At 40.3% G+C, this 23,827-nt stretch overlaps 5 protein-coding genes across 5 annotated transcripts; all 5 read right to left on the bottom strand.

Annotated features, from left to right (window-relative positions):
- Window positions 1–3,333: 3,333 nt before the first annotated feature.
- On the bottom strand, window positions 3,334–4,106 carry LOC124278049. Its single transcript, XM_046713799.1, has 2 exons — window positions 3,897–4,106; window positions 3,334–3,761 (listed from the first exon to the last, which is right to left on the bottom strand). The coding sequence occupies exons 1-2, from the start codon at window positions 3,976–3,978 to the stop codon at window positions 3,367–3,369; spliced, it is 477 nt and encodes a 158-aa protein (XP_046569755.1). The 5' UTR covers window positions 3,979–4,106; the 3' UTR covers window positions 3,334–3,366.
- Window positions 4,107–8,266: 4,160 nt separating this feature from the next.
- On the bottom strand, window positions 8,267–9,040 carry LOC124278037. Its single transcript, XM_046713790.1, has 2 exons — window positions 8,830–9,040; window positions 8,267–8,694 (listed from the first exon to the last, which is right to left on the bottom strand). The coding sequence occupies exons 1-2, from the start codon at window positions 8,909–8,911 to the stop codon at window positions 8,300–8,302; spliced, it is 477 nt and encodes a 158-aa protein (XP_046569746.1). The 5' UTR covers window positions 8,912–9,040; the 3' UTR covers window positions 8,267–8,299.
- Window positions 9,041–10,657: 1,617 nt separating this feature from the next.
- On the bottom strand, window positions 10,658–11,367 carry LOC124278034. Its single transcript, XM_046713777.1, has 2 exons — window positions 11,222–11,367; window positions 10,658–11,085 (listed from the first exon to the last, which is right to left on the bottom strand). The coding sequence occupies exons 1-2, from the start codon at window positions 11,301–11,303 to the stop codon at window positions 10,691–10,693; spliced, it is 477 nt and encodes a 158-aa protein (XP_046569733.1). The 5' UTR covers window positions 11,304–11,367; the 3' UTR covers window positions 10,658–10,690.
- Window positions 11,368–15,473: 4,106 nt separating this feature from the next.
- On the bottom strand, window positions 15,474–16,214 carry LOC124278025. The gene is made up of 2 exons (XM_046713763.1): window positions 16,004–16,214; window positions 15,474–15,868 (listed from the first exon to the last, which is right to left on the bottom strand). Exons 1-2 carry the CDS (start codon window positions 16,083–16,085, stop codon window positions 15,474–15,476), a joined length of 477 nt encoding a protein of 158 aa, XP_046569719.1. The 5' UTR covers window positions 16,086–16,214.
- A 1,617-nt stretch (window positions 16,215–17,831) lies between these two features.
- On the bottom strand, window positions 17,832–18,541 carry LOC124278016. Its single transcript, XM_046713752.1, has 2 exons — window positions 18,396–18,541; window positions 17,832–18,259 (listed from the first exon to the last, which is right to left on the bottom strand). The coding sequence occupies exons 1-2, from the start codon at window positions 18,475–18,477 to the stop codon at window positions 17,865–17,867; spliced, it is 477 nt and encodes a 158-aa protein (XP_046569708.1). The 5' UTR covers window positions 18,478–18,541; the 3' UTR covers window positions 17,832–17,864.
- Window positions 18,542–23,827: the final 5,286 nt, after the last annotated feature.

The following is a 23,827-nucleotide window of genomic DNA, read 5'->3' as shown; positions in this document are numbered from 1 at the left end:
CTGTAATGACGTCACTGCCTTGGTAATCGACGTCACGATGCATGTCAGTTGTCATCGCCTCGTACAGCCTCCTACAGTAAACTACTCCGTAGCACCCCGTTTCTTGGTTTCCAGTTGCTTCTTTCGGCTAACATCACTGGTGGAAACATTGCGTTTATGTTTTTCGACGGATATAATGTCTCAGTTCGACTCACAATTAAACAGCGATACGGCAACGTTCGCAATGTTTACATTCCGACAATGCATATACTAGTAAGTTGTAGAATGAATCAATTCGCGTGTTTGTTATTAATGAAAAAGTAGTTCCGTCACAACGTGACCTAATTGAGAGGTCATCGTATAATCCAATCAACTCGTTAGAATCTCAGGTCAAGTCGTTACGACACAGGTCAACGCGATACGACACTCGTGTGACGTACGAGATTAGTATGCAACTACCCATACGTTGACATGCATCGTGACGTCGGTTACCAAGGAGGTGACGTCATTACAGTGACGTCATGCAAATATTGTACTACAGTACAAAACTCTTCCGCAACCTCTTTATGAAACCGGTTTCGGTTTGAAACCAAAATATTATTAACAAAAATACGCTATTTTGTCAATTTAATGCATGTAAGACGTGGGTAATAAATAAAATACCGCACGAGGTCTCATTACATACGAATTATACGAAACTCGTGACCTTCCTATGTTATCTGATAGGGCAGAGAGCAACCACCAGAACTATTATCCTTCTGAGATTGGATACCATAGGAAGGACACTCGTTTCGTATAATTCGTATGTAATGAGACCTCGTGTAGTATTCTCTATATATTACCCTACTCCTTTTTAAAGTCTCCTTTGGTACAGAGCTATACCTTATTTAAGTATTTATAAATATATTGGGTTGTGCTCTCCCAATTTCGATGTTTCTCACATCAATTAAGTATTGAGACCGGAAGGTATATCAATACTGAAATGAATAAAACACTGTGTTGTGTATGCCACAAAGGATATGTGGAAGACGATAAGGCTATCACATTCTCTTAATATGCCCTTCTTATAGTCAGTTACCTGAAAATTAAATTCCCACAAATTATGCTTATATATTTTCTAAATGGAAGTTTAGTATCCCCAAGAGAACAAACGATTATGCCCAAATTGAGAATCTTGCAATGTATATCTACCATGCAATGTTACACCTTAGAACACTAACTTGAATGTCAACCTTGGAATCATAACACCTGTCAATACAGAATGCTATCCACAAAACGGAACCACACATAAATTAAATATAAATGGTCTCTGGATCAGCTGTTCACCTCGAATTATACAGTTGTTGGAGGAGTTGGCCGTCATCTTTTGCATCAGCTTGTACACCTGCATGTCTGAAAAAGTAAAACGGGGTAATTAGAAGTCTTGGTAGAGATGATCAAAATAAAGTCATGAGGTTTTCAATTTTGAAGGTCAGAGTACTAAATATTGGCATTTTACAGGCAGATAAGAACTGTTGATATTTACCTAATGTCAGGATCTCTTTCACTGCATTGTCATGGGCAACAAGGAGACCTCTCAGCTTGATGGCAACTTGAACTGGATCCATTTTCTAGGGCTTATCTACACAATTCTGGACTGATATCGGGCCTATAGCTAATACTGTAGGAAGTCAGTGACGCTCTGATAATTGAAAGAGGGTGTGATCGGTCCTGCAGGCTGAGATGGAGTGAAGTACATCGGTCTCTGGGAAACCTTTATACTGGCCCTCAGTACAAACAAGTGGGGATTTATACATCAAAGAGAGCGTTTTGGAAGCCAGTGGCGAGATCAAAGCTATACTGCAACTTCATTGGGCTTTGATCGAAATGGGATCTCATTGTCCACTTTGAAGCACCAATCATGTGCTTGTCAAAACAAGCTTAATTTGTAGTAAAGGGAGGTCTGAGGAAAGTTCAACCAATCCAATCTCGTTATCTCGGGGAATATCAATCAGCGTTTCTTGATAAAGTCGGGATTAATCTAACGGTGCCCTTCGTCGTCTTACTTCTAATGCATTGGCTTTTGTTGGTAGAGGGAGAAGGCCGCTGAAAACCATAGCAACAGAAAACGTCTTATGCTTGACGTAATCTCTATTTGTAATAAATAGGAACGACAAAACCAGTTGCACAATAACAGAAAATCCCCGTTAAAGTAGGCCAAGTCAAAGTATGGACTGTATTGTCTGCATTTCTTTGACGTAGCACCTTATTTGTTAACCTCACCATTTCTCTATCTCTTCTTACATCATAGAAATATTGCACGAATGATCTGAGACTTTTGTATGTGGATATTGTCCATCTGAAACAATACTTGGTGAACGTCAGATTGTTTGAAACCTTACCATATAAAGATGTGTATATATAGTTTGAAGACAGTTCATGTGTGTTAGATTGGGTAGAAAATACATCTTGAATACATATGTGGCAATTCTGTTGGAGAGTTGCACAGGACAACGTAATACAACTCTATCATGTGTAAATGTTACTTTGAATACACAATAATGTAAAAGGGCATTGTACAGATGGGACCAGCTTGCTAACTGAGCCCATTTCAATGATGACCACTGTCTTGTGTAAGGATGTTCCGATCTTTCGTGTTCTGTTTCTTCAGGGGAATGTTGTACACCGAGTGCTTTTTCTTGAAATACTTTTGACTTGTGCTGATGCCAATTTGAAAGATTCAGTTTTCTTTTGCATTGCATGCTGTATGCATTAACAGTTATTAACCTCCTGGGTTCAGCCCAAGCACTGGGGGGCATGTTCATTTCCAAAGGATAGAGTACAGTTGAAAGTATGACATTACGAAACATACGGTATGAGAGATAGAGTGTTTTGGGTGTTTTTCTTCAATCATTATGATATGTCATCGTCATTTATATGGTCAAAGGAATGACAACGGTTGAAAATGTTATGCTGTGGCGTAGCCGGAGTTGTGTAAGATGGAAATCCCATCGTCAATATCTAAATGTGTTTCATTTTAGTTGGTTATTATCCATGGCTTTTAGCTACATTTATTGGACAGAATAGATTATTGGGCATGACACCGTCAGAACCCGCGCAAAATGACGAAAGGCGTGAAACTGTGAGATGCCATCTTGAATGAATCGTTTCTCTCTTAGTATCAAAAGAGCTTTCTATACTAATGTCTGTCCTCAAGATGTCGTGAACGTGTCAGCAAATGACAAAGATTATAATATCGACTTCATTATTTTATTTCATCAACATAACCATCAACAAGCAATTATGGTTACAATATAACAGGATGTTCTTTGCACAACATTTCTGAACAAGAACAATAACAAAGTTACTGTAGCACTAGCTGATGTGGCCAGGAACTTGTGATTTCCCTTAAGCGTGTCTATGAAGTGCACAGTCGTCTACAGACAAAGCTCGACTGAGAGTCGTCATATCGTAGCTGCTGTCGTTGGTGTAGAGGTCTTCCTCGTCTTCGTCGTCCTCACTGTATGAGCTGTCGACCTCGGGTTCGGTGAAGGAAGCGTCATCGTCATTGAAGGAAGTTTCAGCATTCCAATCCGCCTCTGTATCACTTTCTCCAGAAACATCTTTGGTGATGGCATTTACACAGGCCTGCACCTCTTGCCACTTGATTTGTCTGTAGATGGTAAACATCTCCTTCACACCTTCCAGTACCCATCGTCTCTGGATCAGCTGTTCACCTCGAATTATACAGTTGTTGGAGGAGTTGGCCGTCATCTTTTGCATCAGCTTGTACACCTGCATGTCTGAAAAAAAGTAAAACGGGGTAATTAGAAGTCTTGGTAGAGATGATCAAAATAAAGTCATGAGGTTTTCAATTTTGAAGGTCAGAGTACTAAATATTGGCATTTTACAGGCAGATAAGAACTGTTGATATTTACCTAATGTCAGGATCTCTTTCACTGCATTGTCATGGGCAACAAGGAGACCTCTCAGCTTGATGGCAACTTGAACTGGATCCATTTTCTAGGGCTTATCTACACAATTCTGGACTGATATCGGGCCTATAGCTAATACTGTAGGAAGTCAGTGACGCTCTGATAATTGAAAGAGGGTGTGATCGGTCCTGCAGGCTGAGATGGAGTGAAGTACATCGGACTCTGGGAAACCTTTATACTTGCCCTCAGTACAAACAAGTGGGGGATTTATACATCAAAGAGAGCGTTTTGGAAGCCAGTGGCGAGATCAAAGCTATACTGCAACTTCATTGGGCTTTGATCGAAATGGGATCTCATTGTCCACTTTGAAGCACCAATCATGTGCTTGTCAAAACAAGCTTAATTTGTAGTAAAGGGAGGTCTGAGGAAAGTTCAACCAATCCAATCTCGTTATCTCGGGGAATATCAATCAGCGTTTCTTGATAAAGTCGGGATTAATCTAACGGTGCCCTTCGTCGTCTTACTTCTAATGCATTGGCTTTTGTTGGTAGAGGGAGAAGGCCGCTGACAAAACCATAGCAACAGAAAACGTCTTATGCTTCACGAAACCTCTATTTGTAATAAATAAGAACGACAAAACCACTTGCACAATAACAGAAAATCCCTGTTAAAGTAGGCAAAGTCAAAGTATGGACTGTATTGTCTGCATTTCTTTGACGTAGCACCTTATTTGTTAACCTCACCATTTCTCTACCTCTTCTTACATCATAGATATATATCACGAATGATCTGAGACTTTTGTATGTGGATATTGTCCATCTGAAACAATACTTGGTGAACGTCAGATTGTTTGAAACCTTACCATATAAAGATGTGTATATATAGTTTGAAGACAGTTCATGTGTGTTAGATTGGGTAGAAAGTACATCTTGAATACATATGTGGCAATTCTGTTGGAGAGTTGCACAGGACAACGTAATACAACTCTATCATGTGTAAATGTTGCTTTGAATACACAATAATGTAAAAGGGCATTGTACAGATGGGACCTGGCTAGCTATTCTCGAAATTTCTTAAGCCCTACGAACTTCTTAAGCCCATTCTTAACACACTGGTTACGATCAAGTTAAGAATTCTTAGGGCTTCGAAAGTTTCGAGAATAAGTGCCAAGCTTGCTAACTGAGCCCATTTCAATGATGACCACTGTCTTGTGTAAGGATGTTCCGATCTTTCGTGTTCTGTTTCTTCAGGGTAATGCTGTACACCGAGTGCTTTTTCTTGAGATACTTTTGACTTGTGCTGATGCCAATTTGAAAGATTCAGTTTTCTTTTGCATTGTATGCTGTATGCATTAACAGTTTTTAACCTCCTAGGTTCAGCCCAAGCACTGGGGCATGTTCATTTCAAAAGGATAGAGTACAGTCGAAAGGATGACATTACGAAACATACGGTATGAGAGATAGTCATCATGAGTGTGTTGGGTGGTTTTCTTCAATCATTATGATATGTCATGGTCATTTATATGGTCAAAGGAATGACAACGGTTGAAAATGTTATGCTGTGGCGTAGCCGGAGTTGTGTAAGATGGAAATCCCATCGTCAATATCTAAATGTGTTTTATTTTAGTTGGTTATTATCCATGGCTTTTAGCTACATTTATTGGACAGAATAGATTATTGGGCATGACCCGTCAGAACCCGCGCAAAATGACGAAAGGCGTGAAACTGTGAGATGCCATCTTGAATGAATCGTTTCTCTCTTAGTATCAAAAGAGCTTTCTATACTAATGTCTGTCCTCAAGATGTCGTGAACGTGTCAGCAAATGACAAAGATTATAATATCGACTTCATTATTTTATTTCATCAACATAACCATCAACAAGCAATTATGGTTACAATATAACAGGATGTTCTTTGCACAACATTTCTGAACAAGAACAATAACAAAGTTACTGTAGCACTAGCTGATGTGGCCAGGAACTTGTGATTTCCCCTTAAGCGTGTCTATGAAGTGCACAGTCGTCTACAGACAAAGCTCGACTGAGAGTCGTCATATCGTAGCTGCTGTCGTTGGTGTAGAGGTCTTCCTCGTCTTCGTCGTCCTCACTGTATGAGCTGTCGACCTCGGGTTCGGTGAAGGAAGCGTCATCGTCATTGAAGGAAGTTTCAGCATTCCAATCCGCCTCTGTATCACTTTCTCCAGAAACATCTTTGGTGATGGCATTTACACAGGCCTGCACCTCTTGCCACTTGATTTGTCTGTAGATGGTAAACATCTCCTTCACACCTTCCAGTACCCATCGTCTCTGGATCAGCTGTTCACCTCGAATTATACAGTTGTTGGAGGAGTTGGCCGTCATCTTTGCATCAGCTTGTACACCTGCATGTCTGAAAAAAGTAAAACGGGGTAATTAGAAGTCTTGGTAGAGATGATCAAAATAAAGTCATGAGGTTTTCAATTTTGAAGGTCAGAGTACTAAATATTGGCATTTTACAGGCAGATAAGAACTGTTGATATTTACCTAATGTCAGGATCTCTTTCACTGCATTGTCATGGGCAACAAGGAGACCTCTCAGCTTGATGGCAACTTGAACTGGATCCATTTTCTAGGGCTTATCTACACAATTCTGGACTGATATCGGGCCTATAGCTAATACTGTAGGAAGTCAGTGACGCTCTGATAATTGAAAGAGGGTGTGATCGGTCCTGCAGGCTGAGATGGAGTGAAGTACATCGGACTCTGGGAAACCTTTATACTTGCCCTCAGTACAAACAAGTGGGGATTTATACATCAAAGAGAGCGTTTTGGAAGCCAGTGGCGAGATCAAAGCTATACTGCAACTTCATTGGGCTTTGATCGAAATGGGATCTCATTGTCCACTTTGAAGCACCAATCATGTGCTTGTCAAAACAAGCTTAATTTGTAGTAAAGGGAGGTCTGAGGAAAGTTCAACCAATCCAATCTCGTTATCTCGGGGAATATCAATCAGCGTTTCTTGATAAAGTCGGGATTAATCTAACGGTGCCCTTCGTCGTCTTACTTCTAATGCATTGGCTTTTGTTGGTAGGGGCAGAAGGCCGCTGACAAAAACATAGCAACAGAAAACGTCTTATGCTTCACGAAACCTCTATTTGTAATAAATAAGAACGACAAAACCACTTGCACAATAACAGAAAATCCCTGTTAAAGTAGGCAAAGTCAAAGTATGGACTGTATTGTCTGCATTTCTTTGACGTAGCACCTTATTTGTTAACCTCACCATTTCTCTACCTCTTCTTACATCATAGATATATATCACGAATGATCTGAGACTTTTGTATGTGGATATTGTCCATCTGAAACAATACTTGGTGAACGTCAGATTGTTTGAAACCTTACCATATAAAGATGTGTATATATAGTTTGAAGACAGTTCATGTGTGTTAGATTGGGTAGAAAGTACATCTTGAATACATATGTGGCAATTCTGTTGGAGAGTTGCACAGGACAACGTAATACAACTCTATCATGTGTAAATGTTGCTTTGAATACACAATAATGTAAAAATTGTACAGATGGGAGGGCATTGTACAGATGGGACCAGCTTGCTAACTGAGCCCATTTCAATGATGACCACTGTCTTGTGTAAGGATGTTCCGATCTTTCGTGTTCTGTTTCTTCAGGGTAATGCTGTACACCGAGTGCTTTTTCTTGAGATACTTTTGACTTGTGCTGATGCCAATTTGAAAGATTCAGTTTTCTTTTGCATTGTATGCTGTATGCATTAACAGTTTTTAACCTCCTAGGTTCAGCCCAAGCACTGGGGCATGTTCATTTCAAAAGGATAGAGTACAGTCGAAAGGATGACATTACGAAACATACGGTATGAGAGATAGTCATCATGAGTGTGTTGGGTGGTTTTCTTCAATCATTATGATATGTCATGGTCATTTATATGGTCAAAGGAATGACAACGGTTGAAAATGTTATGCTGTGGCGTAGCCGGAGTTGTGTAAGATGGAAATCCCATCGTCAATATCTAAATGTGTTTTATTTTAGTTGGTTATTATCCATGGCTTTTAGCTACATTTATTGGACAGAATAGATTATTGGGCATGACACCGTCAGAACCCGCGCAAAATGACGAAAGGCGTGAAACTGTGAGATGCCATCTTGAATGAATCGTTTCTCTCTTAGTATCAAAAGAGCTTTCTATACTAATGTCTGTCCTCAAGATGTCGTGAACGTGTCAGCAAATGACAAAGATTATAATATCGACTTCATTATTTTATTTCATCAACATAACCATCAACAAGCAATTATGGTTACAATATAACAGGATGTTCTTTGCACAACATTTCTGAACAAGAACAATAACAAAGTTACTGTAGCACTAGCTGATGTGGCCAGGAACTTGTGATTTCCCTTAAGCGTGTCTATGAAGTGCACAGTCGTCTACAGACAAAGCTCGACTGAGAGTCGTCATATCGTAGCTGCTGTCGTTGGTGTAGAGGTCTTCCTCGTCTTCGTCGTCCTCACTGTATGAGCTGTCGACCTCGGGTTCGGTGAAGGAAGCGTCATCGTCATTGAAGGAAGTTTCAGCATTCCAATCCGCCTCTGTATCACTTTCTCCAGAAACATCTTTGGTGATGGCATTTACACAGGCCTGCACCTCTTGCCACTTGATTTGTCTGTAGATGGTAAACATCTCCTTCACACCTTCCAGTACCCATCGTCTCTGGATCAGCTGTTCACCTCGAATTATACAGTTGTTGGAGGAGTTGGCCGTCATCTTTTGCATCAGCTTGTACACCTGCATGTCTGAAAAAAAGTAAAACGGGGTAATTAGAAGTCTTGGTAGAGATGATCAAAATAAAGTCATGAGGTTTTCAATTTTGAAGGTCAGAGTACTAAATATTGGCATTTTACAGGCAGATAAGAACTGTTGATATTTACCTAATGTCAGGATCTCTTTCACTGCATTGTCATGGGCAACAAGGAGACCTCTCAGCTTGATGGCAACTTGAACTGGATCCATTTTCTAGGGCTTATCTACACAATTCTGGACTGATATCGGGCCTATAGCTAATACTGTAGGAAGTCAGTGACGCTCTGATAATTGAAAGAGGGTGTGATCGGTCCTGCAGGCTGAGATGGAGTGAAGTACATCGGACTCTGGGAAACCTTTATACTTGCCCTCAGTACAAACAAGTGGGGATTTATACATCAAAGAGAGCGTTTTGGAAGCCAGTGGCGAGATCAAAGCTATACTGCAACTTCATTGGGCTTTGATCGAAATGGGATCTCATTGTCCACTTTGAAGCACCAATCATGTGCTTGTCAAAACAAGCTTAATTTGTAGTAAAGGGAGGTCTGAGGAAAGTTCAACCAATCCAATCTCGTTATCTCGGGGAATATCAATCAGCGTTTCTTGATAAAGTCGGGATTAATCTAACGGTGCCCTTCGTCGTCTTACTTCTAATGCATTGGCTTTTGTTGGTAGAGGGAGAAGGCCGCTGACAAAAACATAGCAACAGAAAACGTCTTATGCTTCACGAAACCTCTATTTGTAATAAATAAGAACGACAAAACCACTTGCACAATAACAGAAAATCCCTGTTAAAGTAGGCAAAGTCAAAGTATGGACTGTATTGTCTGCATTTCTTTGACGTAGCACCTTATTTGTTAACCTCACCATTTCTCTACCTCTTCTTACATCATAGATATATATCACGAATGATCTGAGACTTTTGTATGTGGATATTGTCCATCTGAAACAATACTTGGTGAACGTCAGATTGTTTGAAACCTTACCATATAAAGATGTGTATATATAGTTTGAAGACAGTTCATGTGTGTTAGATTGGGTAGAAAGTACATCTTGAATACATATGTGACAATTCTGTTGGAGAGTTGCACAGGACAACGTAATACAACTCTATCATGTGTAAATGTTGCTTTGAATACACAATAATGTAAAAGGGCATTGTACAGATGGGACCAGCTTGCTAACTGAGCCCATTTCAATGATGACCACTGTCTTGTGTAAGGATGTTCCGATCTTTCGTGTTCTGTTTCTTCAGGGGAATGTTGTACACCGAGTGCTTTTTCTTGAAATACTTTTGACTTGTGCTGATGCCAATTTGAAAGATTCAGTTTTCTTTTGCATTGTATGCTGTATGCATTAACAGTTTTAACCTCCTAGGTTCAGCCCAAGCACTGGGGGCATGTTCATTTCCAAAGGATAGAGTACAGTCGAAAGGATGACATTACGAAACATTCGGTATGAGAGATAGAGTATTTTGGGTGTTTTCTTCAATCATTATGATATGTCATGGTCATTTATATGGTCAAAGGAATGACAACGGTTGAAAATGTTATGCTGTGGCGTAGCCGGAGTTGTGTAAGATGGAAATCCCATCGTCAATATCTAAATGTGTTTCATTTTAGTTGGTTATTATCCATGGCTTTTAGCTACATTTATTGGACAGAATAGATTATTGGGCATGACACCGTCAGAACCCGCGCAAAATGACGAAAGGCGTGAAACTGTGAGATGCCATCTTGAATGAATCGTTTCTCTCTTAGTATCAAAAGAGCTTTCTATACTAATGTCTGTCCTCAAGATGTCGTGAACGTGTCAGCAAATGACAAAGATTATAATATCGACTTCATTATTTTATTTCATCAACATAACCATCAACAAGCAATTATGGTTACAATATAACAGGATGTTCTTTGCACAACATTTCTGAACAAGAACAATAACAAAGTTACTGTAGCACTAGCTGATGTGGCCAGGAACTTGTGATTTCCCTTAAGCGTGTCTATGAAGTGCACAGTCGTCTACAGACAAAGCTCGACTGAGAGTCGTCATATCGTAGCTGCTGTCGTTGGTGTAGAGGTCTTCCTCGTCTTCGTCGTCCTCACTGTATGAGCTGTCGACCTCGGGTTCGGTGAAGGAAGCGTCATCGTCATTGAAGGAAGTTTCAGCATTCCAATCCGCCTCTGTATCACTTTCTCCAGAAACATCTTTGGTGATGGCATTTACACAGGCCTGCACCTCTTGCCACTTGATTTGTCTGTAGATGGTAAACATCTCCTTCACACCTTCCAGTACCCATCGTCTCTGGATCAGCTGTTCACCTCGAATTATACAGTTGTTGGAGGAGTTGGCCGTCATCTTTTGCATCAGCTTGTACACCTGCATGTCTGAAAAAAAAGTAAAACGGGGTAATTAGAAGTCTTGGTAGAGATGATCAAAATAAAGTCATGAGGTTTTCAATTTTGAAGGTCAGAGTACTAAATATTGGCATTTTACAGGCAGATAAGAACTGTTGATATTTACCTAATGTCAGGATCTCTTTCACTGCATTGTCATGGGCAACAAGGAGACCTCTCAGCTTGATGGCAACTTGAACTGGATCCATTTTCTAGGGCTTATCTACACAATTCTGGACTGATATCGGGCCTGTAGCTAATACTGTAGGAAGTCAGTGACGCTCTGATAATTGAAAGAGGGTGTGATCGGTCCTGCAGGCTGAGATGGAGTGAAGTACATCGGACTCTGGGAAACCTTTATACTTGCCCTCAGTACAAACAAGTGGGGATTTATACATCAAAGAGAGCGTTTTGGAAGCCAGTGGCGAGATCAAAGCTATACTGCAACTTCATTGGGCTTTGATCGAAATGGGATCTCATTGTCCACTTTGAAGCACCAATCATGTGCTTGTCAAAACAAGCTTAATTTGTAGTAAAGGGAGGTCTGAGGAAAGTTCAACCAATCCAATCTCGTTATCTCGGGAATATCAATCAGCGTTTCTTGATAAAGTCGGGATTAATCTAACGGTGCCCTTCGTCGTCTTACTTCTAATGCATTGGCTTTTGTTGGTAGAGGGAGAAGGCCGCTGACAAAAACATAGCAACAGAAAACGTCTTATGCTTCACGAAACCTCTATTTGTAATAAATAAGAACGACAAAACCACTTGCACAATAACAGAAAATCCCTGTTAAAGTAGGCAAAGTCAAAGTATGGACTGTATTGTCTGCATTTCTTTGACGTAGCACCTTATTTGTTAACCTCACCATTTCTCTACCTCTTCTTACATCATAGATATATATCACGAATGATCTGAGACTTTTGTATGTGGATATTGTCCATCTGAAACAATACTTGGTGAACGTCAGATTGTTTGAAACCTTACCATATAAAGATGTGTATATATAGTTTGAAGACAGTTCATGTGTGTTAGATTGGGTAGAAAGTACATCTTGAATACATATGTGGCAATTCTGTTGGAGAGTTGCACAGGACAACGTAATACAACTCTATCATGTGTAAATGTTGCTTTGAATACACAATAATGTAAAAGGGCATTGTACAGATGGGACCAGCTTGCTAACTGAGCCCATTTCAATGATGACCACTGTCTTGTGTAAGGATGTTCCGATCTTTCGTGTTCTGTTTCTTCAGGGGAATGTTGTACACCGAGTGCTTTTTCTTGAAATACTTTTGACTTGTGCTGATGCCAATTTGAAAGATTCAGTTTTCTTTTGCATTGTATGCTGTATGCATTAACAGTTTTTAACCTCCTAGGTTCAGCCCAAGCACTGGGGCATGTTCATTTCAAAAGGATAGAGTACAGTCGAAAGGATGACATTACGAAACATTCGGTATGAGAGATAGAGTATTTTGGGTGGTTTTCTTCAATCATTATGATATGTCATGGTCATTTATATGGTCAAAGGAATGACAACGGTTGAAAATGTTATGCTGTGGCGTAGCCGGAGTTGTGTAAGATGGAAATCCCATCGTCAATATCTAAATGTGTTTCATTTTAGTTGGTTATTATCCATGGCTTTTAGCTACATTTATTGGACAGAATAGATTATTGGGCATGACACCGTCAGAACCCGCGCAAAATGACGAAAGGCGTGAAACTGTGAGATGCCATCTTGAATGAATCGTTTCTCTCTTAGTATCAAAAGAGCTTTCTATACTAATGTCTGTCCTCAAGATGTCGTGAACGTGTCAGCAAATGACAAAGATTATAATATCGACTTCATTATTTTATTTCATCAACATAACCATCAACAAGCAATTATGGTTACAATATAACAGGATGTTCTTTGCACAACATTTCTGAACAAGAACAATAACAAAGTTAACTGTAGCACTAGCTGATGTGGCCAGGAACTTGTGATTTCCCTTAAGCGTGTCTATGAAGTGCACAGTCGTCTACAGACAAAGCTCGACTGAGAGTCGTCATATCGTAGCTGCTGTCGTTGGTGTAGAGGTCTTCCTCGTCTTCGTCGTCCTCACTGTATGAGCTGTCGACCTCGGGTTCGGTGAAGGAAGCGTCATCGTCATTGAAGGAAGTTTCAGCATTCCAATCCGCCTCTGTATCACTTTCTCCAGAAACATCTTTGGTGATGGCATTTACACAGGCCTGCACCTCTTGCCACTTGATTTGTCTGTAGATGGTAAACATCTCCTTCACACCTTCCAGTACCCATCGTCTCTGGATCAGCTGTTCACCTCGAATTATACAGTTGTTGGAGGAGTTGGCCGTCATCTTTGCATCAGCTTGTACACCTGCATGTCTGAAAAAAGTAAAACGGGGTAATTAGAAGTCTTGGTAGAGATGATCAAAATAAAGTCATGAGGTTTTCAATTTTGAAGGTCAGAGTACTAAATATTGGCATTTTACAGGCAGATAAGAACTGTTGATATTTACCTAATGTCAGGATCTCTTTCACTGCATTGTCATGGGCAACAAGGAGACCTCTCAGCTTGATGGCAACTTGAACTGGATCCATTTTCTAGGGCTTATCTACACAATTCTGGACTGATATCGGGCCTATAGCTAATACTGTAGGAAGTCAGTGACGCTCTGATAATTGAAAGAGGGTGTGATCGGTCCTGCAGGCTGAGATGGAGTGAAGTACATCGGACTCTGGGAAACCTTTATACTTGCCCTCAGTACAAACAAGTGGGGATTTATACATCAAAGAGAGCGTTTTGGAAGCCAGTGGCGAGATCAAAGCTATACTGCAACTTCATTGGGCTTTGATCGAAATGGGATCTCATTGTCCACTTTGAAGCACCAATCATGTGCTTGTCAAAACAAGCTTAATTTGTAGTAAAGGGAGGTCTGAGGAAAGTTCAACCAATCCAATCTCGTTATCTCGGGGAATATCAATCAGCGTTTCTTGATAAAGTCGGGATTAATCTAACGGTGCCCTTCGTCGTCTTACTTCTAATGCATTGGCTTTGTTGGTAGAGGGAGAAGGCCGCTGACAAAAACATAGCAACAGAAAACGTCTTATGCTTCACGAAACCTCTATTTGTAATAAATAAGAACGACAAAACCACTTGCACAATAACAGAAAATCCCTGTTAAAGTAGGCAAAGTCAAAGTATGGACTGTATTGTCTGCATTTCTTTGACGTAGCACCTTATTTGTTAACCTCACCATTTCTCTACCTCTTCTTACATCATAGATATATATCACGAATGATCTGAGACTTTTGTATGTGGATATTGTCCATCTGAAACAATACTTGGTGAACGTCAGATTGTTTGAAACCTTACCATATAAAGATGTGTATATATAGTTTGAAGACAGTTCATGTGTGTTAGATTGGGTAGAAAGTACATCTTGAATACATATGTGACAATTCTGTTGGAGAGTTGCACAGGACAACGTAATACAACTCTATCATGTGTAAATGTTGCTTTGAATACACAATAATGTAAAAGGGCATTGTACAGATGGGACCAGCTTGCTAACTGAGCCCATTTCAATGATGACCACTGTCTTGTGTAAGGATGTTCCGATCTTTCGTGTTCTGTTTCTTCAGGGGAATGTTGTACACCGAGTGCTTTTTCTTGAAATACTTTTGACTTGTGCTGATGCCAATTTGAAAGATTCAGTTTTCTTTTGCATTGTATGCTGTATGCATTAACAGTTTTTAACCTCCTAGGTTCAGCCCAAGCACTGGGGCATGTTCATTTCAAAAGGATAGAGTACAGTCGAAAGGATGACATTACGAAACATTCGGTATGAGAGATAGAGTATTTTGGGTGGTTTTCTTCAATCATTATGATATGTCATGGTCATTTATATGGTCAAAGGAATGACAACGGTTGAAAATGTTATGCTGTGGCGTAGCCGGAGTTGTGTAAGATGGAAATCCCATCGTCAATATCTAAATGTGTTTCATTTTAGTTGGTTATTATCCATGGCTTTTAGCTACATTTATTGGACAGAATAGATTATTGGGCATGACACCGTCAGAACCCGCGCAAAATGACGAAAGGCGTGAAACTGTGAGATGCCATCTTGAATGAATCGTTTCTCTCTTAGTATCAAAAGAGCTTTCTATACTAATGTCTGTCCTCAAGATGTCGTGAACGTGTCAGCAAATGACAAAGATTATAATATCGACTTCATTATTTTATTTCATCAACATAACCATCAACAAGCAATTATGGTTACAATATAACAGGATGTTCTTTGCACAACATTTCTGAACAAGAACAATAACAAAGTTACTGTAGCACTAGCTGATGTGGCCAGGAACTTGTGATTTCCCCTTAAGCGTGTCTATGAAGTGCACAGTCGTCTACAGACAAAGCTCGACTGAGAGTCGTCATATCGTAGCTGCTGTCGTTGGTGTAGAGGTCTTCCTCGTCTTCGTCGTCCTCACTGTATGAGCTGTCGACCTCGGGTTCGGTGAAGGAAGCGTCATCGTCATTGAAGGAAGTTTCAGCATTCCAATCCGCCTCTGTATCACTTTCTCCAGAAACATCTTTGGTGATGGCATTTACACAGGCCTGCACCTCTTGCCACTTGATTTGTCTGTAGATGGTAAACATCTCCTTCACACCTTCCAGTACCCATCGTCTCTGGATCAGCTGTTCACCTCGAATTATACAGTTGTTGGAGGAGTTGGCCGTCATCTTTTGCATCAGCTTGTACACCTGCATGTCTGAAAAAAAGTAAAACGGGGTAATTAGAAGTCTTGGTAGAGATGATCAAAATAAAGTCATGAGGTTTTCAATTTTGAAGGTCAGAGTACTAAATATTGGCATTTTACAGGCAGATAAGAACTGTTGATATTTACCTAATGTCAGGATCTCTTTCACTGCATTGTCATGGGCAACAAGGAGACCTCTCAGCTTGATGGCAACTTGAACTGGATCCATTTTCTAGGGCTTATCTACACAATTCTGGACTGATATCGGGCCTATAGCTAATACTGTAGGAAGTCAGTGACGCTCTGATAATTGAAAGAGGGTGTGATCGGTCCTGCAGGCTGAGATGGAGTGAAGTACATCGGACTCTGGGAAACCTTTATACTTGCCCTCAGTACAAACAAGTGGGGATTTATACATCAAAGAGAGCGTTTTGGAAGCCAGTGGCGAGATCAAAGCTATACTGCAACTTCATTGGGCTTTGATCGAAATGGGATCTCATTGTCCACTTTGAAGCACCAATCATGTGCTTGTCAAAACAAGCTTAATTTGTAGTAAAGGGAGGTCTGAGGAAAGTTCAACCAATCCAATCTCGTTATCTCGGGGAATATCAATCAGCGTTTCTTGATAAAGTCGGGATTAATCTAACGGTGCCCTTCGTCGTCTTACTTCTAATGCATTGGCTTTTGTTGGTAGAGGGAGAAGGCCGCTGACAAAAACATAGCAACAGAAAACGTCTTATGCTTCACGAAACCTCTATTTGTAATAAATAAGAACGACAAAACCACTTGCACAATAACAGAAAATCCCTGTTAAAGTAGGCAAAGTCAAAGTATGGACTGTATTGTCTGCATTTCTTTGACGTAGCACCTTATTTGTTAACCTCACCATTTCTCTACCTCTTCTTACATCATAGATATATATCACGAATGATCTGAGACTTTTGTATGTGGATATTGTCCATCTGAAACAATACTTGGTGAACGTCAGATTGTTTGAAACCTTACCATATAAAGATGTGTATATATAGTTTGAAGACAGTTCATGTGTGTTAGATTGGGTAGAAAGTACATCTTGAATACATATGTGGCAATTCTGTTGGAGAGTTGCACAGGACAACGTAATACAACTCTATCATGTGTAAATGTTGCTTTGAATACACAATAATGTAAAAGGGCATTGTACAGATGGGACCAGCTTGCTAACTGAGCCCATTTCAATGATGACCACTGTCTTGTGTAAGGATGTTCCGATCTTTCGTGTTCTGTTTCTTCAGGGGAATGTTGTACACCGAGTGCTTTTTCTTGAAATACTTTTGACTTGTGCTGATGCCAATTTGAAAGATTCAGTTTTCTTTTGCATTGTATGCTGTATGCATTAACAGTTTTAACCTCCTAGGTTCAGCCCAAGCACTGGGGCATGTTCATTTCAAAAGGATAGAGTACAGTCGAAAGGATGACATTACGAAACATTCGGTATGAGAGATAGAGTATTTTGGGTGGTTTTCTTCAATCATTATGATATGTCATGGTCATTTATATGGTCAAAGGAATGACAACGGTTGAAAATGTTATGCTGTGGCGTAGCCGGAGTTGTGTAAGATGGAAATCCCATCGTCAATATCTAAATGTGTTTCATTTTAGTTGGTTATTATCCATGGCTTTTAGCTACATTTATTGGACAGAATAGATTATTGGGCATGACACCGTCAGAACCCGCGCAAAATGACGAAAGGCGTGAAACTGTGAGATGCCATCTTGAATGAATCGTTTCTCTCTTAGTATCAAAAGAGCTTTCTATACTAATGTCTGTCCTCAAGATGTCGTGAACGTGTCAGCAAATGACAAAGATTATAATATCGACTTCATTATTTTATTTCATCAACATAACCATCAACAAGCAATTATGGTTACAATATAACAGGATGTTCTTTGCACAACATTTCTGAACAAGAACAATAACAAAGTTACTGTAGCACTAGCTGATGTGGCCAGGAACTTGTGATTTCCCTTAAGCGTGTCTATGAAGTGCACAGTCGTCTACAGACAAAGCTCGACTGAGAGTCGTCATATCGTAGCTGCTGTCGTTGGTGTAGAGGTCTTCCTCGTCTTCGTCGTCCTCACTGTATGAGCTGTCGACCTCGGGTTCGGTGAAGGAAGCGTCATCGTCATTGAAGGAAGTTTCAGCATTCCAATCCGCCTCTGTATCACTTTCTCCAGAAACATCTTTGGTGATGGCATTTACACAGGCCTGCACCTCTTGCCACTTGATTTGTCTGTAGATGGTAAACATCTCCTTCACACCTTCCAGTACCCATCGTCTCTGGATCAGCTGTTCACCTCGAATTATACAGTTGTTGGAGGAGTTGGCCGTCATCTTTTGCATCAGCTTGTACACCTGCATGTCTGAAAAAAAAGTAAAACGGGGTAATTAGAAGTCTTGGTAGAGATGATCAAAATAAAGTCATGAGGTTTTCAATTTTGAAGGTCAGAGTACTAAATATTGGCATTTTACAGGCAGATAAGAACTGTTGATATTTACCTAATGTCAGGATCTCTTTCACTGCATTGTCATGGGCAACAAGGAGACCTCTCAGCTTGATGGCAACTTGAACTGGATCCATTTTCTAGGGCTTATCTACACAATTCTGGACTGATATCGGGCCTGTAGCTAATACTGTAGGAAGTCAGTGACGCTCTGATAATTGAAAGAGGGTGTGATCGGTCCTGCAGGCTGAGATGGAGTGAAGTACATCGGACTCTGGGAAACCTTTATACTTGCCCTCAGTACAAACAAGTGGGGATTTATACATCAAAGAGAGCGTTTTGGAAGCCAGTGGCGAGATCAAAGCTATACTGCAACTTCATTGGGCTTTGATCGAAATGGGATCTCATTGTCCACTTTGAAGCACCAATCATGTGCTTGTCAAAACAAGCTTAATTTGTAGTAAAGGGAGGTCTGAGGAAAGTTCAACCAATCCAATCTCGTTATCTCGGGGAATATCAATCAGCGTTTCTTGATAAAGTCGGGATTAATCTAACGGTGCCCTTCGTCGTCTTACTTCTAATGCATTGGCTTTTGTTGGTAGAGGGAGAAGGCCGCTGACAAAAACATAGCAACAGAAAACGTCTTATGCTTCACGAAACCTCTATTTGTAATAAATAAGAACGACAAAACCACTTGCACAATAACAGAAAATCCCTGTTAAAGTAGGCAAAGTCAAAGTATGGACTGTATTGTCTGCATTTCTTTGACGTAGCACCTTATTTGTTAACCTCACCATTTCTCTACCTCTTCTTACATCATAGATATATATCACGAATGATCTGAGACTTTTGTATGTGGATATTGTCCATCTGAAACAATACTTGGTGAACGTCAGATTGTTTGAAACCTTACCATATAAAGATGTGTATATATAGTTTGAAGACAGTTCATGTGTGTTAGATTGGGTAGAAAGTACATCTTGAATACATATGTGGCAATTCTGTTGGAGAGTTGCACAGGACAACGTAATACAACTCTATCATGTGTAAATGTTGCTTTGAATACACAATAATGTAAAAGGGCATTGTACAGATGGGACCAGCTTGCTAACTGAGCCCATTTCAATGATGACCACTGTCTTGTGTAAGGATGTTCCGATCTTTCGTGTTCTGTTTCTTCAGGGGAATGTTGTACACCGAGTGCTTTTTCTTGAAATACTTTTGACTTGTGCTGATGCCAATTTGAAAGATTCAGTTTTCTTTTGCATTGTATGCTGTATGCATTAACAGTTTTTAACCTCCTAGGTTCAGCCCAAGCACTGGGGCATGTTCATTTCAAAAGGATAGAGTACAGTCGAAAGGATGACATTACGAAACATTCGGTATGAGAGATAGAGTATTTTGGGTGGTTTTCTTCAATCATTATGATATGTCATGGTCATTTATATGGTCAAAGGAATGACAACGGTTGAAAATGTTATGCTGTGGCGTAGCCGGAGTTGTGTAAGATGGAAATCCCATCGTCAATATCTAAATGTGTTTCATTTTAGTTGGTTATTATCCATGGCTTTTAGCTACATTTATTGGACAGAATAGATTATTGGGCATGACACCGTCAGAACCCGCGCAAAATGACGAAAGGCGTGAAACTGTGAGATGCCATCTTGAATGAATCGTTTCTCTTAGTATCAAAAGAGCTTTCTATACTAATGTCTGTCCTCAAGATGTCGTGAACGTGTCAGCAAATGACAAAGATTATAATATCGACTTCATTATTTTATTTCATCAACATAACCATCAACAAGCAATTATGGTTACAATATAACAGGATGTTCTTTGCACAACATTTCTGAACAAGAACAATAACAAAGTTACTGTAGCACTAGCTGATGTGGCCAGGAACTTGTGATTTCCCTTAAGCGTGTCTATGAAGTGCACAGTCGTCTACAGACAAAGCTCGACTGAGAGTCGTCATATCGTAGCTGCTGTCGTTGGTGTAGAGGTCTTCCTCGTCTTCGTCGTCCTCACTGTATGAGCTGTCGACCTCGGGTTCGGTGAAGGAAGCGTCATCGTCATTGAAGGAAGTTTCAGCATTCCAATCCGCCTCTGTATCACTTTCTCCAGAAACATCTTTGGTGATGGCATTTACACAGGCCTGCACCTCTTGCCACTTGATTTGTCTGTAGATGGTAAACATCTCCTTCACACCTTCCAGTACCCATCGTCTCTGGATCAGCTGTTCACCTCGAATTATACAGTTGTTGGAGGAGTTGGCCGTCATCTTTTTGCATCAGCTTGTACACCTGCATGTCTGAAAAAAAGTAAAACGGGGTAATTAGAAGTCTTGGTAGAGATGATCAAAATAAAGTCATGAGGTTTTCAATTTTGAAGGTCAGAGTACTAAATATTGGCATTTTACAGGCAGATAAGAACTGTTGATATTTACCTAATGTCAGGATCTCTTTCACTGCATTGTCATGGGCAACAAGGAGACCTCTCAGCTTGATGGCAACTTGAACTGGATCCATTTTCTAGGGCTTATCTACACAATTCTGGACTGATATCGGGCCTGTAGCTAATACTGTAGGAAGTCAGTGACGCTCTGATAATTGAAAGAGGGTGTGATCGGTCCTGCAGGCTGAGATGGAGTGAAGTACATCGGACTCTGGGAAACCTTTATACTTGCCCTCAGTACAAACAAGTGGGGATTTATACATCAAAGAGAGCGTTTTGGAAGCCAGTGGCGAGATCAAAGCTATACTGCAACTTCATTGGGCTTTGATCGAAATGGGATCTCATTGTCCACTTTGAAGCACCAATCATGTGCTTGTCAAAACAAGCTTAATTTGTAGTAAAGGGAGGTCTGAGGAAAGTTCAACCAATCCAATCTCGTTATCTCGGGAATATCAATCAGCGTTTCTTGATAAAGTCGGGATTAATCTAACGGTGCCCTTCGTCGTCTTACTTCTAATGCATTGGCTTTTGTTGGTAGGGGAGAAGGCCGCTGACAAAACATAGCAACAGAAAACGTCTTATGCTTCACGAAACCTCTATTTGTAATAAATAAGAACGACAAAACCACTTGCACAATAACAGAAAATCCCTGTTAAAGTAGGCAAAGTCAAAGTATGGACTGTATTGTCTGCATTTCTTTGACGTAGCACCTTATTTGTTAACCTCACCATTTCTCTACCTCTTCTTACATCATAGATATATATCACGAATGATCTGAGACTTTTGTATGTGGATATTGTCCATCTGAAACAATACTTGGTGAACGTCAGATTGTTTGAAACCTTACCATATAAAGATGTGTATATATAGTTTGAAGACAGTTCATGTGTGTTAGATTGGGTAGAAAGTACATCTTGAATACATATGTGGCAATTCTGTTGGAGAGTTGCACAGGACAACGTAATACAACTCTATCATGTGTAAATGTTGCTTTGAATACACAATAATGTAAAAGGGCATTGTACAGATGGGACCAGCTTGCTAACTGAGCCCATTTCAATGATGACCACTGTCTTGTGTAAGGATGTTCCGATCTTTCGTGTTCTGTTTCTTCAGGGGAATGTTGTACACCGAGTGCTTTTTCTTGAAATACTTTTGACTTGTGCTGATGCCAATTTGAAAGATTCAGTTTTCTTTTGCATTGTATGCTGTATGCATTAACAGTTTTTAACCTCCTAGGTTCAGCCCAAGCACTGGGGCATGTTCATTTCAAAAGGATAGAGTACAGTCGAAAGGATGACATTACGAAACATTCGGTATGAGAGATAGAGTATTTTGGGTGGTTTTCTTCAATCATTATGATATGTCATGGTCATTTATATGGTCAAAGGAATGACAACGGTTGAAAATGTTATGCTGTGGCGTAGCCGGAGTTGTGTAAGATGGAAATCCCATCGTCAATATCTAAATGTGTTTCATTTTAGTTGGTTATTATCCATGGCTTTTAGCTACATTTATTGGACAGAATAGATTATTGGGCATGACACCGTCAGAACCCGCGCAAAATGACGAAAGGCGTGAAACTGTGAGATGCCATCTTGAATGAATCGTTTCTCTCTTAGTATCAAAAGAGCTTTCTATACTAATGTCTGTCCTCAAGATGTCGTGAACGTGTCAGCAAATGACAAAGATTATAATATCGACTTCATTATTTTATTTCATCAACATAACCATCAACAAGCAATTATGGTTACAATATAACAGGATGTTCTTTGCACAACATTTCTGAACAAGAACAATAACAAAGTTAATGTAGCACTAGCTGATGTGGCCAGGAACTTGTGATTTCCCTTAAGCGTGTCTATGAAGTGCACAGTCGTCTACAGACAAAGCTCGACTGAGAGTCGTCATATCGTAGCTGCTGTCGTTGGTGTAGAGGTCTTCCTCGTCTTCGTCGTCCTCACTGTATGAGCTGTCGACCTCGGGTTCGGTGAAGGAAGCGTCATCGTCATTGAAGGAAGTTTCAGCATTCCAATCCGCCTCTGTATCCCTTTCTCCAGAAACATCTTTGGTGATGGCATTTACACAGGCCTGCACCTCTTGCCACTTGATTTGTCTGTAGATGGTAAACATCTCCTTCACACCTTCCAGTACCCATCGTCTCTGGATCAGCTGTTCACCTCGAATTATACAGTTGTTGGAGGAGTTGGCCGTCATCTTTGCATCAGCTTGTACACCTGCATGTCTGAAAAAGTAAAACGGGGTAATTAGAAGTCTTGGTAGAGATGATCAAAATAAAGTCATGAGGTTTTCAATTTTGAAGGTCAGAGTACTAAATATTGGCATTTTACAGGCAGATAAGAAGTGTTGATATTTACCTAATGTCAGGATCTCTTTCACTGCATTGTCATGGGCAACAAGGAGACCTCTCAGCTTGATGGCAACTTGAACTGGATCCATTTTCTAGGGCTTATCTACACAATTCTGGACTGATATCGGGCCTATAGCTAATACTGTAGGAAGTCAGTGACGCTCTGATAATTGAAAGAGGGTGTGATCGGTCCTGCAGGCTGAGATGGAGTGAAGTACATCGGACTCTGGGAAACCTTTATACTTGCCCTCAGTACAAACAAGTGGGGATTTATACATCAAAGAGAGCGTTTTGGAAGCCAGTGGCGAGATCAAAGCTATACTGCAACTTCATTGGGCTTTGATCGAAATGGGATCTCATTGTCCACTTTGAAGCACCAATCATGTGCTTGTCAAAACAAGCTTAATTTGTAGTAAAGGGAGGTCTGAGGAAAGTTCAACCAATCCAATCTCGTTATCTCGGGGAATATCAATCAGCGTTTCTTGATAAAGTCGGGATTAATCTAACGGTGCCCTTCGTCGTCTTACTTCTAATGCATTGGCTTTTGTTGGTAGAGGGAGAAGGCCGCTGACAAAAACATAGCAACAGAAAACGTCTTATGCTTCACGAAACCTCTATTTGTAATAAATAAGAACGACAAAACCACTTGCACAATAACAGAA

This window comes from Haliotis rubra, unplaced genomic scaffold (genome assembly GCF_003918875.1).
Source record: "Haliotis rubra isolate DU_JTF1 unplaced genomic scaffold, ASM391887v1 Scf106, whole genome shotgun sequence".
In the NCBI taxonomy this organism is placed as follows: domain Eukaryota; kingdom Metazoa; phylum Mollusca; class Gastropoda; order Lepetellida; family Haliotidae; genus Haliotis; species Haliotis rubra.
Note: the sequence above shows the minus strand (reverse complement) of the source record. Positions and strands in the feature narration are given on the sequence as shown.

Bases quoted from the DNA above. Each gene is read 5' to 3' on its own strand.
- LOC124278037 (XM_046713790.1), bottom strand. From the start codon at position 8,911: ATGGATCCAGTTCAAGTTGCCATCAAGCTGAGAGGTCTCCTTGTTGCC. The intron at 8,695-8,829 runs GTAAATATCAAC...ACTTTTTTTCAG, and splicing joins GAAAGAGATCCTGACATTAG to ACATGCAGGTGTACAAGCTG.
- LOC124278049 (XM_046713799.1), bottom strand. From the start codon at position 3,978: ATGGATCCAGTTCAAGTTGCCATCAAGCTGAGAGGTCTCCTTGTTGCC. The intron at 3,762-3,896 runs GTAAATATCAAC...ACTTTTTTTCAG, and splicing joins GAAAGAGATCCTGACATTAG to ACATGCAGGTGTACAAGCTG.
- LOC124278016 (XM_046713752.1), bottom strand. From the start codon at position 18,477: ATGGATCCAGTTCAAGTTGCCATCAAGCTGAGAGGTCTCCTTGTTGCC. The intron at 18,260-18,395 runs GTAAATATCAAC...CTTTTTTTTCAG, and splicing joins GAAAGAGATCCTGACATTAG to ACATGCAGGTGTACAAGCTG.
- LOC124278034 (XM_046713777.1), bottom strand. From the start codon at position 11,303: ATGGATCCAGTTCAAGTTGCCATCAAGCTGAGAGGTCTCCTTGTTGCC. The intron at 11,086-11,221 runs GTAAATATCAAC...CTTTTTTTTCAG, and splicing joins GAAAGAGATCCTGACATTAG to ACATGCAGGTGTACAAGCTG.
- LOC124278025 (XM_046713763.1), bottom strand. From the start codon at position 16,085: ATGGATCCAGTTCAAGTTGCCATCAAGCTGAGAGGTCTCCTTGTTGCC. The intron at 15,869-16,003 runs GTAAATATCAAC...ACTTTTTTTCAG, and splicing joins GAAAGAGATCCTGACATTAG to ACATGCAGGTGTACAAGCTG.